General features: G+C 40.6%; 1 protein-coding gene and 1 long non-coding RNA gene across 2 annotated transcripts in view; one reads left to right on the forward strand and one right to left on the reverse strand.

The window, feature by feature from the left end:
* Window positions 1–406: 406 nt before the first annotated feature.
* LOC120324593 lies at window positions 407–9,322 on the forward strand. The gene is made up of 4 exons (XR_005566026.1): window positions 407–464; window positions 2,050–2,805; window positions 3,793–3,956; window positions 8,744–9,322. It is a non-coding gene; the product is annotated as an uncharacterized LOC120324593 (long non-coding RNA).
* The window catches only part of TTN (titin), a 239,103-nt gene continuing 226,242 nt past the window's right edge, over window positions 897–13,757 (reverse strand). Inside the window, exons 291-300 of the mRNA XM_039387980.1 lie at window positions 13,150–13,734; window positions 12,699–13,004; window positions 12,307–12,606; window positions 11,487–12,062; window positions 11,089–11,394; window positions 9,826–10,419; window positions 3,761–9,708; window positions 3,520–3,673; window positions 2,286–2,579; window positions 897–2,161 (exon numbers count right to left, since the gene is read on the reverse strand). Coding sequence (XP_039243914.1) covers window positions 1,863–2,161; window positions 2,286–2,579; window positions 3,520–3,673; window positions 3,761–9,708; window positions 9,826–10,419; window positions 11,089–11,394; window positions 11,487–12,062; window positions 12,307–12,606; window positions 12,699–13,004; window positions 13,150–13,734 — 9,362 coding nt within the window. The 3' untranslated portion in view covers window positions 897–1,862. The remainder of the gene's footprint in view (window positions 2,162–2,285; window positions 2,580–3,519; window positions 3,674–3,760; window positions 9,709–9,825; window positions 10,420–11,088; window positions 11,395–11,486; window positions 12,063–12,306; window positions 12,607–12,698; window positions 13,005–13,149; window positions 13,735–13,757) is intronic.

Raw genomic sequence — 13,757 nt, forward strand, 5'->3', positions numbered from 1 at the left:
TCTTAGCTTTCCTGCATCATGTGGATAGATAGTGCTTGATAATGTGTAGGTTTATAGGAAATTATAAAAAAAGAAGTGGGCTTCTATAGTGAGTCTTTTTGGAATAGGTTTTTAAACAATCTACCTGCTTTACTACTTCTGATGAACTTGAGCCTTTTTTTTTTTTTTTTACTAGTAATGGTATGCTGGGAGTCATAGTGATGCATAGTGTTTGCTGACTAATGTTCCTGCTACACGTAAGAGAATTTTCAGCCCCTGAAGTGTCGCATTGCTGTGAGTGTGTTTTCTCTCAAGGTTTTTCTACAGACCAGAGTGAATTCTGAAGCAGAGTTACACCTTGGACCTTGATACTCTTTTTCCCACAGATAACAAAATTTGGACCTGCCTACATGGTACTTGTGATTCACAACTTGTGCCCCCCCACCCCCCCTGCCCAAATGTAAAGGCAGGCTTTACTCCTACAGGTATGTCAGCTGACTTGAGGAATGGAAAACTGATGGGACATAAGCCCTTAATAAGCCACGGGAGGTCCAGGCAATTAGGGTCAACTAGTCTGTAGTAGTTGTAGCTGCCAAAAAAATAGAGGCTATAGAGGAAAGTGTGGAAATAACAGAGCAATAAGAACAGCACAATGCTTAGATATGTGCTAGAATTTATCCTTTGTCAATGAAGAACCTATGATAAAAATTTTTTTTTAAAGTCTGACTTTTTTCAAGGCTGACTGGTGCCCAGGATGTTTCCAATAGCTACCTGGTTTAACAGCAACAGTTAGCAACCTGGCTTACATTGGAGAATTGCATTTCTACCCCATCTTTTTTTTCAGTAACTTTTCCTGTAGTGTACAGGAACTACAGGAACTGTAAAAACAGCGTAATAAATAAAGAAGGAGTCACAGATTTTATGGTGCAGAAAGCATGCTTTATTTCAAATGAACAATTCTATCTCAAGGAGGTTCAACAGCTAACAAGCTCTATTACTACATTAGGAGAACTAAAGCAAATTGAAGTGCAGGGCGGTATTTGATGTTGGAGCAACAGTTTGTTTTCAAACTGTGGTTCATTGCTTAGTTGCCCAGAAGCGACTACAGGGTGTCTAATTCTACCACACAAACTCAATCACTGCACCCTATGAACCTCCGAGATGGGGTACTGCTGCTGCACTTGAATACCTAAATAGCTTTGTTGATTAAGGGGATGGCCAGGTGATGTTACTTTTTTAAAAGCTATTCAGGCAGTCAATATGTCAGAAACAGTACACATTGGGTGAACAAAGTGCTGGCCGCTTGCACTTTGTCCAAAAATTGTCAGTCAGGTATGGAAATTATGACATAATCAGATCCAATGTAAAACATTAAAGCAATGCTTACAGGAGGGTAATTGCAAACATCACCAATGCCTTACATTTCTGATTCAACATAAATTTTTGTGCATGTATAAAATACTATGCACTGTATCATCTCTTAGGTGTAGGTAATCTTCAACAGGGAGACTCTCTACCTGTTGAGGCATTCTTAGACATCAACAATGAGTTGAGGCGCAAAGATTAGTTAAATGTTGAGCAGGATAGTCGTTTGCTAGGAAACTTTCTCCTGCCAACTGTGAGTTCCAAAAGTTACATTTCAAAATGTCATAAAATAAATGGTACAAAACTTCATAACCGTTAACTTCGGCTATATACAGTATGTACATGTCTGTGAAAAAAGTGTTTTAAATTCTTAGGTCAATAATGACTATAAGTCTGGACTTTGTCTCATTCAGGTAGGTAAAAAAATATTTTTCTTTTTATATTTACATATCAGATATTCCAGTCCATATATGAATCACTTGTAAAAAAACAAGTGTAAATAATACATATCGAGCTCTCTAATGTGATCGAATATTAATATTCACAGAGGCAGAATCGGTACCAAATTCATTTCCTAAATTCAGGGTATAAAGTCCACCGTCGTTCTTCTGGACATCCATGATGATCAGGGTGGTTAGATCTTCGCTAGTTTCAATGTGGAATCTGCCTTGCTGGTCCTGACTGGTTATTTTTCTCCCCCCGCAGTACCATGTTATTTCAGGAGCAGGGTCACCCGAAAAGGCACAGGATAGTGTGAGAACTTTTCCTTCATCAATGCTGATATCGGATGGGAGAGCTTCAATTTTAGGTGGTACTCCTTCATAAAACAGGAGAAGAAATAGCAAGTTAGTCTGTTTCCACTAAGCCATGCAGCAGCTTCACTCTGAGGACTACTTCAGGATAGCAGAAGCACTAACTCTACCAATAATCATAATGCTCACCTCTCAGACCTGATTTGAGCATTTTACTAGTTGAACTCTCCAGTTGAGCCATACTAGATTTCCCCATAATACTGCTGGAGCTCATCTCTACAAAGGATTCTTTCATGGAGGACATGCTTTTGGCAGACATGCTTTCAAATTTCATTTCAGTCATGCTGCTACTGCTGAAACTGCTGAATGAAGCCTCTTGTTTAGAAGAAGCCATTTGAAACGACTGAGAAGAAAAACTTTCGTGCATGCTTGCGTCGCCACTGGTCTTCAATACTACCTCTTTTGGAGGTTCTTCAATTAGAGCTGAGGAGCATTGCAAACATAGAAGGAAAAAGCAACAACATCACATTAACGAACAAAGTCATGCAGTTCTGTCTGGTTAATTTTACAGAAATGAAGAGACAGCATACATTGCTTTCAATGGAAAAACTGCAGTGGAATATAAAATTGTTTTCAGTCATTTGATTCAAGATGACAAAGTCACAAACAGTAATTTAGAAAGGAAACAAGTAGACAATGGAATGTACTGGTATGTATGAGCTTGAAGGAAAAACATAAATACTTAAAAAACCCCAGGTTATCACACAGTGTTTATTAGAACTATTAGACATTAGAATTAGATACTGAGAAATTGTGTTTCACTTCATGTTTGTAGAAGTTGTGTAACATTTTCAAGTTCTTACAAACATGGAATAGTAAAGTCTCTATTTCACTGCATTGTTCTGTACTTATAAAAGGTAACAGAAAAGCTCAATCACTGCAGCTTTGCTTTAAACCCAAACACAGTCATACAAGCAAATCATAGCCACCCCTTGATGCTAGGAGCTGGGATATGGTACAGCCAATAAAATACTAAACCCAGTTCAGTTAAGTTGCCATAAAAAATTTTAATTGTGGAATTACTTTGTTTTATTGGAACAGATTCTGCTAGTAAATGAGGAAAGAGTAATTACCAGCACCAAGGTTTTAACATACTCATTCTAGAATGAATGCTCAAATACTCATAGCTTTCTCTTAACATGCATCTGTTGATGTTATAGAGCACCTGTGTGCTCCTCTGTGGGTGTTAAAAAGATTTGTAATGCTGTTTTAGTTCTGTATATACAAAATACAACAGAAAAATTAACTTGTTAAAATATCTAAGTCAACATTACCAGTAACTTTTATCATAAGTCGTTTTAGTAGACACACCACAGAAAAAGTTGTGATTATTCTGAACACAAGACCTGGAGAACAAACTTACGGAGTACAGTTAAAGATGCTGTAGCAGAGCACTGCCCATGGTAATTTTTTGCCTTGACTGTGTATTTTCCAGTGTCACTCACTGCTGCATTTCGAATCTCAAGAGAATATATATTTTTAGAGCGAGTTACTCTGATATGTGATGAAACTGCAATCTGAGGAGGAAAAAAAACCAGTTTAATTAAGATCAGTTTTATGAATAATTCTGTTTTTTCAAGTAAATATATTAAATGATTACTTACAGGTTGATTATTCTTTAACCACTCAATTTCAGGAGAAGGATCCCCAGAAATTTCACAGGTGAACAACACGTCTTGTCCTTCATTGACATTTTGAGACTTAGGCTGCATGATGAATGCTGGTTCGTTGGAGCGCTCTTTAGAGAAGGTCAGAACATACTGGCATTTAATAATGCCTTCGTCAGTTTTACCCTCACAGGTGAGTATACCTTCTTCTTTACTACTGGCCTTTTTGATAGTTAGCGTGTGATCACTTCCAGAAACACCATATCTGTAATCCTCTGAATTTCTCAGCTCCATTCCATTCAGCACCCATTTTACTTCAGAGGCACCAGGAATGTTGGCCTTCAACGTCACTTTCTGCCCTTCAGATACTGTCATTTTAGTTGAAGAAGCTTTAATTTCTGCTTTCACTTGTTTGACATCTTCAGTAACAACTGACTTTTGAATGACTTCTTGAACTGCAGATTTCTCTTCAGTTGCAACTGCTTTTTTCTTTTGAGTAGAAACTGTAAGCAACTCATCTTCTTTCTGAACTGATTTATGAGACTCAGATACACTTCTTACCTGGGAATGGATATTTTTAAATACTTGGCCGGTAAACTGGAAGTTAGTTTTTGAAACACCTGCTTCCCCAATAATTTCACAGGTGTATTCTCCTTTATCAGATTCCACAAGCTCATGGATTTTGAGCTCATAAGTGCCATCTGCTGAATAATGAAACTTGAAATGATGGTCTTCTTTCAGTTTTTTACCATCCTTGTACCAAGCCACTTCTCTGACACTTAAAACATTGCTTTCAACTGCACAGGATAACTTCACCTTATCTCCAAGAGCTTCTGCTTTCAGATGCTGTTTTATCTTTGGTGGAGAAGCAGCTGGTAATTGTACTTTCTCTGCTGGTACTGTTTTGTCTCCAGGTGGTGACTTAGCTTTTGGGGGACTGCTGATGGGTTCAGGAGATTTCACTCGTTTAGGAGACTTAACTGGCTCTGGAGACTTTACATGAGGCTCGGGAGATTTGATCCTTGGAGGTGATGTAATTGTTTTTTCAGGAATTTTTGTTCTTTGGATGGTCAAAGTAAAATGCGCTTCCTGTCTTCCTTCAGAGTTTTCCACTACAACAGTGTAACTTCCTTCATCTGACATCTGGACCGAAGAAATTTCAAAGGTAGACTTGTACTGCGTTCGTGTTACTTGGAAGCGCCTCGAAGAAACAATGGGTTGACCTGCACGGAACCATGTTATTGTTGGTGCTGGTTCACCATCAACATCACAGGAAAATCTTGCAGTCTCCCCTTCAGAAACTGTGACTGATCGTGGCTTTGTAAGGATTGTTGCTGGTAGAGTGCTTTTAAATGCCTTGTGTACAGTCCTTTCTTCCAATGATTTTTCTTCAGCTGCAGTGACTTTTTCTTCAGAAGCAGCGTAGTGTTCATAGGATAAAAGTGATTCTCTTGTTGCTGACATTTCTGATTTGACTTCTCTTACTGAGGAACTAGCTTCTGTAGCAGATGCTTTCTTAAATGAAGAGATTGCATATGCCTCTGTTTTTGTCAAGTCAGGTAAAATTGACCTTGGTACTTCTTCATCTCTCCTCTGGGAAGAGTATGTAGTGTAATCTCCTCCAGTAACATCTAGCGTTGCATAATCAGAACATTCCCCTTTGTAGTTTGTGCATACAGCCCGGTATGTTCCACTGTCATCAATGTGGCAGTCGAGAATCTCCAGAGTTAATACACCACTGGTATTAGTAAAGTGTATCTTACTGCTCTCCTGGAGCTCAATGCCATTATGATACCACTTCACTTCAGCAGTTGGTTTTGATTGGACATTTAGAATGAACCTGGTATTATGGCCACATGGTACCCGGTGTGAACGCATTCTCAGGGTAATGCGAGGGGCATGGTCAAGGGTGAAAGGCTGCTGAGTCAGAACTTCATATTTCCTTTCCATAGTTTTTTGAGTTTTCAAAGCAGATTTCATGGACTCATATCTGGAAAATATATCAAACCTTGCCATCCTCTCAAACCGCGAGAGAGATCTTTCACTAGAAACTGGGCTAGGTGAGCGTGGTCGAGTTCTCTCTGGTGTTGGGGATCTTCTCTCACTTTCTTCAGGAGGCCGTGAGCGAGGTCGAATTAATTCAGATACAGGACGCATCAACTCAATGTAAGTTGGAGAAAGGGATCTTCTTCTCCTTAATAGTCTAGAGGGAGGTGAAAATTCCCTGTGAACATGTTGCACCATTTCTATTTCTTCTTCTTCTTCTGATGCGATCTCAGTTATTTCTCTTTCCCTCCTTCTCCTGAGTCTACTCTTTTCTTCTTCTGCCATATATTTGAGCTCACTCTTGTATTCAGAGAGTCGTTGAGCAGTGCCAACAGGACGGAGCAATTCTTCATCCTCCCTCTCATCCATTATTCTTTGCTTCTGTTTAGGTGGTCTGTAGGCAGCCCTGTCATGGCGTTGACGAAGTTCTGCATAGCTCGCACTGGTCTCAGCTTTAGTTGGGATGTGATAGCTTGAATACCTCAGCTCTCTTTTTCTTTCTTCCTCTGAACTGACCTGTGCTGCTGCAGTAGAATACCGAAGGGCAGACAGTTCAAAGCGGGGGGGGCTTCTACTTGGTGGGGAAGCAGAAAAGCCTAACTCCAGTTCTTCTTCAAGGCGCAGTCTTTCCTCTTCAGTTCTCTTCATGGCTAAGTAGTCATCTATAGGCATAAGCAATTCCTCATCAGACAAGTCGCCAAGTGATCGCCGCCTTGGCCTATAGTAATATTCATACTCTGGAGATGGGGTACGCCGACGTGCTGGTCTCACAATTTCAAGATCATCTTGTGTTAGCTTTGGTATGCGCCATTTAGGCTTGTACTGGTCAGAAATGCGTGGTAGTGGCATCACGTAAAATTGTTCCCACCTGGAAAGACGTATGCGTTTCTGACGTTTCTGAACAGTCCTCTCAAGTTTTCCTGGCATTTCATACTGGTCTCGCAGCCTCTTGTACCACTTCATGTCTGACAGAGGCACATAGTGTTTAATATTCTGATCTTCCTCAAGAGCAGCACGTACATGTTTGCGAGGCTCTGGGACCTCGTATGGCATACGAAGTCTTCTTTCCTCCTTCTTTTCCTCTTTCTTAATTTCATATTCACCTTTGACAGTCTTTGAGCTAACGGCTGGTTTATATAAAATAGCAGCTTCTCTGAGAGCCTCTTGTGCAGTTTGTGTCAGTGGAACAGCTTCAACCCCAGCAAGGATTTCTGCCATTCGTAAGGTCTTGTCGATTTGCCTTTGTACATGCTTCTCCCGCTCTTCTTCAGTCTTGTACTCACGCTTGACATATTTCAAGCGTTCAACTTTTAGATAAGCCTGACAGCTTGTAGATCCAGCACTGTTAGTAGCAGTAACTCTGTAATAGCCACTGTCTTCTGGTAAAGTATCTCTGATATGCAAAGCATAATAATCTAAACCTTCATGAATTATATCAAAGTTGGGACCAAAGGATAGAGGTTGACCATCTTTCTCCCATTTCAGCGTTGGTTTTGGTACACCAGATACCCTGATCTCAAAACTGACACTTTGGCCTTCTTGACATTCAGCATTTGCCAGCAGTCTTTTAAACATTGGCCTGAGTGTGGCATCTGCTGGAGGCGGGTGTGGAATCACAGTCAGCTTAGCTTTGCAGCTGTCTTCACCAAATCTATTGCGTGCCACTATACTGTATTCAGCATCATCCTCTTCAGTGACGTTATTGATGACTAGTTGATAAAGACCCTTGTCTGATTCAAAAGTATACTTCTTATCATCATCACCAGGTTTGATTTTCTGGCCTGATTTGAACCATGTTAGGCGAGGTTCTGGGTGAACTGTTATAGTGACTCCAAACCTGACATTTTCTCCGACATACGCAGTGCGGTTATACAAAGGCAGAGTGAATTCTGGTGGATGCTCTAGCAGTCTCATAGTATCAACCCGTCGTTTCACTTTTCTAACAGTTCTGCATCTGTAGTGCTCAGAAATTTCCCTCACACCTTTAACAAAAAGTTCTGCATAAGAGCTGTCTTCACCATAGTCATTTACTACCTTGCATCTGTAGGTACCATCATCTGATTTAGAAACATCTTTGACATACATGGTTGCCACACCTTCTTCATATTTGATTTCATATTTCTCATTGCTTTCTAATTGTCTCATACCAAAGTACCATGTGACTTGTGTGGATTCATCATAGTTTTCAATCGTACATACATATTTGGCATGCCCTCCTTCTTCTGCAACATTATGCTTTATCTGCCCAGCAATGGGCCCAATGTCTATTGGTGCAACTTTGACTTTAGCAACCGTTATGCCTTTCTGGGATCTAATCGCGCCTCCACAGGAAATGCGGGCTACTGACACAACTGTGTTCCACTCCTTCTTTACTAGAGTTTGGTAGTAACGCCTGTGCCTCAAGGTCTTGATGGCTTTAGTGCTGGTCTTTTCTGTCTGCTGTTTTAGCCACACATGATTAAGAGCTTCAGCAGCTGTCATCCGAGATTTTCTTTCTTTTACTAGTAGACGATCAATGAAGTCCATAGCCTCGACACTTATGTCTTTGAATGCTTCATCATCGAAGCTGTATTCAGCATTTAGAATATTTTCAATAACTTGTTGGTTTGTTTCAGCAATGAAAGGATTAAGGCCACTGAGAAGTATGTATGTTAGAGCACCAACTGACCACATGTCAGTAGCTGTGCTGACCAAGTCATGGTGATGTACTTCAGGTGCATAATATTCAGGGGCAGTGAACTGAAGTCTAAAGCTATCTCCAGGCCTCAATTGTCTGGCTTGACCAAATTCAACAATTTTAACTACAGAGCTTCTTCTTGTGAAGTAAATAATATTGTCTGGTTTAATATCAAAATGTCCAATGTTATGGCGATGTAAAAATTCTAGTGCATCACAGACCTGGCGTACATAACTTACTATTTCTCTTTCATTCAGTTCAAATGAAGGTGTGCTGATTCTTTCGAAGATGTCAACTCCAGAAATGAATTCAAATATCATGACCAATTCTTCTAGGCTCTCAAATGATTCATGAAGATACAGGATATTTTGGTGCCTAGCAATGTTTAGAATGGAAATTTCTTTCTTTACCAAAACTTGGTCAGCGCCCTTTACTTTGACAAACTTTGCCAGGTAAGTCTTTTTTGAAACTGCCTCAACACAGCGGTGTGCAATGCCAAATTGCCCGCGTCCAAGCTCTTCTGCGATCATATATTTGTCATAGAGTTCCTTTGTAGAATAGTGAGCTGCTTTAGCTGCTGTGACTTCTCTCGTCTCATCAACTTCTTCATCATAGTTCATTATTCTAGTCTTATCTTCCTTTGTTACAACTGGATCGGTGGGTTCAGAAGGCTGACTTTGGCCAAACTTGTTTTCTGCAATTACACGGAACTGGTAGGTGGTCTTACCAAATAGGTTCACCACTGTGTATCGTGTATCACGAGCTTGTGCAACACGAATCCATCGCTCTGCTGTTGTAGCACGTTTCTCAACAATGTAGTTTATGATCCTGCTTCCACCATCTGTAGCTGGTTCATTCCAGGTTAAGTTGACTGAATCCCTTGAAATGTCAGTTACTTTTAGACCTCTTGGTGGATCAGGCACATCAGCCACATCTAATTCAACTGTTTTTTGATCAATTCCAAATCTGTTTTTGGCACAAACAATGTAAAACCCTGCGTCTTTTCTGTCAACACCATTTGGGAAAACGAGAGATGTGAATGATCGTGTGACAATGACTTGGTAGTGTCCATTAGTATCAATGAGATCTTGTCCCTTCTGCCATGTGATCACGGGGGTAGGCTTGCCACTGAATGGAATCTTGATGCTCACCACTTCCCCTCGGAGAGCATGAACAGCTCCCATGCCTTCCAGGTTTTTGGGCAAGTGGATCTTTGCAGGAACTGGAATAGAAAGAGGAAGAAAAAACAACACATGACCAAAAGCACATGAGAAGAGCACCTATAGTCTAAATATTCAAAGCTTTAAAAGAATTTGTCTTATTAAGACTCTTCATTCACCTTCAACATCCAAAGAGGCAGTGCCAGACACAGATCCTCCTTGGTTGGTAGCTCTAACTTGATATACTGTGGCATCATCATCTGTTACATTTGCGATGATCAGCTGGTAATATCCACCCTTGAATTCCTGTATCTTGATCTTTTCCCCATCTGGCATGATTTCTTTGCCCTGTCTGTACCACTTGACAATTGGCTTAGGATGACCGGTGACTTTGCAGACAAACGTGGCGTTAGCTTGAAATTTCACATTCAGATTCCTTAGTTCTTCCTTGAAATGTGGAGCTTTAATGGGTACATCAGATTTTGGAATGACTGGTTGGGATACCTCACTCCACTCGCTTTCACCACCAAGGTTTTCACATTTTACACGGAACTCATATTCAAGACCTTCAATAAGATCTTTCACAGAGTAGACTGTTTCACGGATTTCATCTGTTGTTACAGAAATCCACTTGTTTTGTTTTTTCTCACGCTTCTCAAGATAATAAGTTCTAATCTTTGCACCACCATCACTTGCAGGTGGCTTCCATGAGACAACACAGGAATCCTTTGTGACAGCACTTGCTACTGGCTGGCCAGGTTGTCCTGGTTTTTCTGTAAAGAATAAAAAAATTCAAAAATTGAAGTGAGCTTGCCTTACTAATTACAGGGTGTGCTGGTTTTGGCTGGGGTAGAGTTAACTTTCTTCCCAGTGACTGGTATGGGGCTATATTTTGGATTTGTGCTGAACACAGGGTTGATAATATAGAGGCGTTTTTGTTATTGCTGAGCAGGGCTTACACAGAGCCAAGGCCTTTTCTGCTTTCTGTACTGCCATGCTGGCAAGGAAGTTGGGGGTGCATGGGAGGCTGGGAGGACACACAGCTGGGACAGGTGACACCAACTGACCACAGGGATATTCCAGACCATATGACATGCTCAGTATATAAAGTGGGGGGAAGAAGGAGGAAGGGCATGAGGTTTGGAGTGATGGCTTTGTCTTCCCAAGTAATGAGTATGTGTGATGGGGCCCTGCTATCTCGGAGATGGCTGAACACCTGCCTGCCCATGGGGAGCAGTGAGATGATGTCTTGTTTTGCTTTGCTTTGTTTGTGTGCGCAGCTTTTGCTTTCCCTATTCAACTGTCTTCATCTCAACCCACGAGTTCTCTAGCTTTTTACCCTTCCAGTTCTCTCCCTGATCCTGCTGGTGGGGGAGTGAGCAAGCAGCTGTGTGGGGCTTGGCTGCTGGCTTACAGAAATTGATACTTTGGCCTCCACTTACCAAATGGAGGCTTTATGAAAACCACTGATGAGACCTCCAGTGCTTCACTAATGCCATATGTATTCTGAGCAGAAACACGGAAATAATAGCCTGCATTTTCAGTTAGGTTAACAATTCTACAGGTTGTGCCTGAAATGCTTGAAGATACAAGTTGCCATTCTGTTCCTTCCTTGGCTTCACGTTTCTCTATGATGTAATTGGTTATCATAGCACCTCCATCATCCTCTGGTGGTTTCCAGCTTATCACCACAGAATTCTTCAGTATAGACTCTATAACAATTGGCCCTGCTGGTTTATCTGGTTTATCTGTACAAGAAAAAGCACAACATTTTTAGTTCTTTTTCCAATCAATATTTGAGAAAATATTCCACAAAAATACTGAAAATAAAATGAATTACCTTGTATTTCCACATTAAGTACAGTGTCAACCGTTCCAAATGTGTTACTGAGTTGTACTTTGTACTTCCCAGCATGAGTCTTGTGCTGGACATTCTTAATAGCAAGATGAGTATAATGTTCTGTGTTCTCAATAGTAACTGTTTCTGATCCTCTCAAAGGTTTGTTGCCATGGAACCAGGTTATTGCTGGTACTGGTCGGCCGATATACACAACGTGAAGGCGGAGGGTGCCACCTGCACCTGCATAGTATTTCTCTTTCAATGGAAAGCCAGGATGGAACTGAGGAGGAGCCTGCAATAACAGTTTGCCACTAGTTTCAATTTCTCCGACATCATTGGTAGCCATACAAGTGTAGAGACCTTCATCCTCCTGTTCCTCTGTCATTACTGTCAGTGTATGATTGCGTCCATCAGATGACATTTTGTATTTTCGGCTTTGCACCAGTTCTTTGCCAAAGCGGTACCATTTAATATCAGGCAAAGGTCTCCCAACAATCTGGCATGTCAGCTGAGCCGCCTCACCCAGTTTAGTTGTAACGTCCTGCATTTCTTTTCTGATGGCAGGTGCTTCTCCAGCTATGACAAAGACAATTATGAAAATAATGATGATTATTATGAAATTTTCCTCTCATACTGTATTACTGGAAATTAATTTTCATTTATACTTGTTCCTCTAAAACCTGAAAGACTGTTCTTTAGAACAGTCACGTTGGCAAATAACATGTAAAACAAATAGGCAGCATGTTAAGTGCAGCACCATGGTTTATGACAGCAAATCACAACAATATCACAGCAAATGTGACAATATGTTTTTGCTTACATGTTAATTTAGTTTTCACTGCCATAGCAGTCCTGCGCGGTCTGCTGAGGCCAGTCTGATTTTCTGCGAAAACACGGAACTCATATTCTGTAGCCTCTAGTAAACCTCCTACTGTAAACTGCCTGTCCTTGATGTGTTCCTTATTGCATTTTTTCCAGGTGCTTTCTCCAGACTGGCGATATTCAACCCAGTAGCCAAGGATCTCTTTCCCACCGTCACTTTCAGGTCGTTCCCATTCTAATGTAATGCTGTCCTTAGATATAGAAGTGATCTCAATTTCTCCAGGTTGGCTTGGTTTGTCTGAGAATTAAAAGAGATACAGAAAATAAATTCCTCTCTAAATGCCACAAAGTTACCCTTCACAAGATCTGTTAATGCAGACATTTTCTTACCAAATGGATCCTTGCATACAACTGGTTCAGAAGCAGGACTTGCTTCACTTTCACCAATGTCATTTTGAGCAATGATACGGAATTGATATTCAGCATCTGGAACAAGTCCTGTGACTGTGTACATTGTAGTGGTAATCTGTGTCTTATTATGCCGGACCCATTTTTCTGTAGATGTCTCTTTACGTTCAATGTAGTAGCCAGTTACACGAGAACCACCATCGTCTTTAGGTCTGGACCAGGACAAGTTGACAGAACTCTTTGTAACATCAAGCACTTCAGGTGGGTTGTTTGGAGGCTCTGGAGGATCTATGAATAATAATAGCAAAAATAATAGAAATAATAGTGACATAGCATTAAAACTTTTGTATATATTATTGCACTTTTAGATCATAATGTAGTAACTAATTTTCTATTTTTTTATTTTTTTTTTTAAATCTAAGAGGGAACTTACTTAGAGGTGTCTTTGGTACTGCTGGTTCTTCAGATTTGAGAGATTTGCTAATACCGAAATGGTTTTCAGCAGAAACACGGAAGTGATATTCCACATTCTCTTTGAGCCCTTTCACCACCAGTGATGTCCCTTTCACTCTGGAGTCAACAGTGTACCAGGCAGTCTTCGGTACTTCTCTTCTCTCAACAATGTAACCTAGGATATCTGCACCACCGTCATCTGTAGGAGGTCTCCAGCTTACTCTGACAGAACGAGCTTGTATATCATCATACTCCAGTGGCCCTTCTGGTGGATTCGGAATGCCAATCACTCTGACTTTAATATACACAGCTTTTTTGCCACACTTGTTTTCAAGTGCCAAATCATAGGTTCCTGAATCTTCTCTTTCTGCATCTTTGATCACAAGTTCTGTGTGAGTCTCAGAAGTTGCAATCATGGCCCTCTTGCTGATGTCTTGTCCTTCTTTTGTCCATTTGCATACTGGGATGGGCTTACCCTTAATGGGTATTGTAAGCCTGATTACTCCACCTTGTCTCACCATGAGACCTTCTTGGTATTTTTCATCAAGTTCATAGTCAGGATATTCTGTAAACAAAATTAAGATGTCA

Source organism: Pipra filicauda, unplaced genomic scaffold (genome assembly GCF_003945595.2).
Source record: "Pipra filicauda isolate LSUMZ 115617 unplaced genomic scaffold, ASM394559v2 scaffold5_size6683894_pilon, whole genome shotgun sequence".
Lineage (NCBI taxonomy): Eukaryota > Metazoa > Chordata > Aves > Passeriformes > Pipridae > Pipra > Pipra filicauda.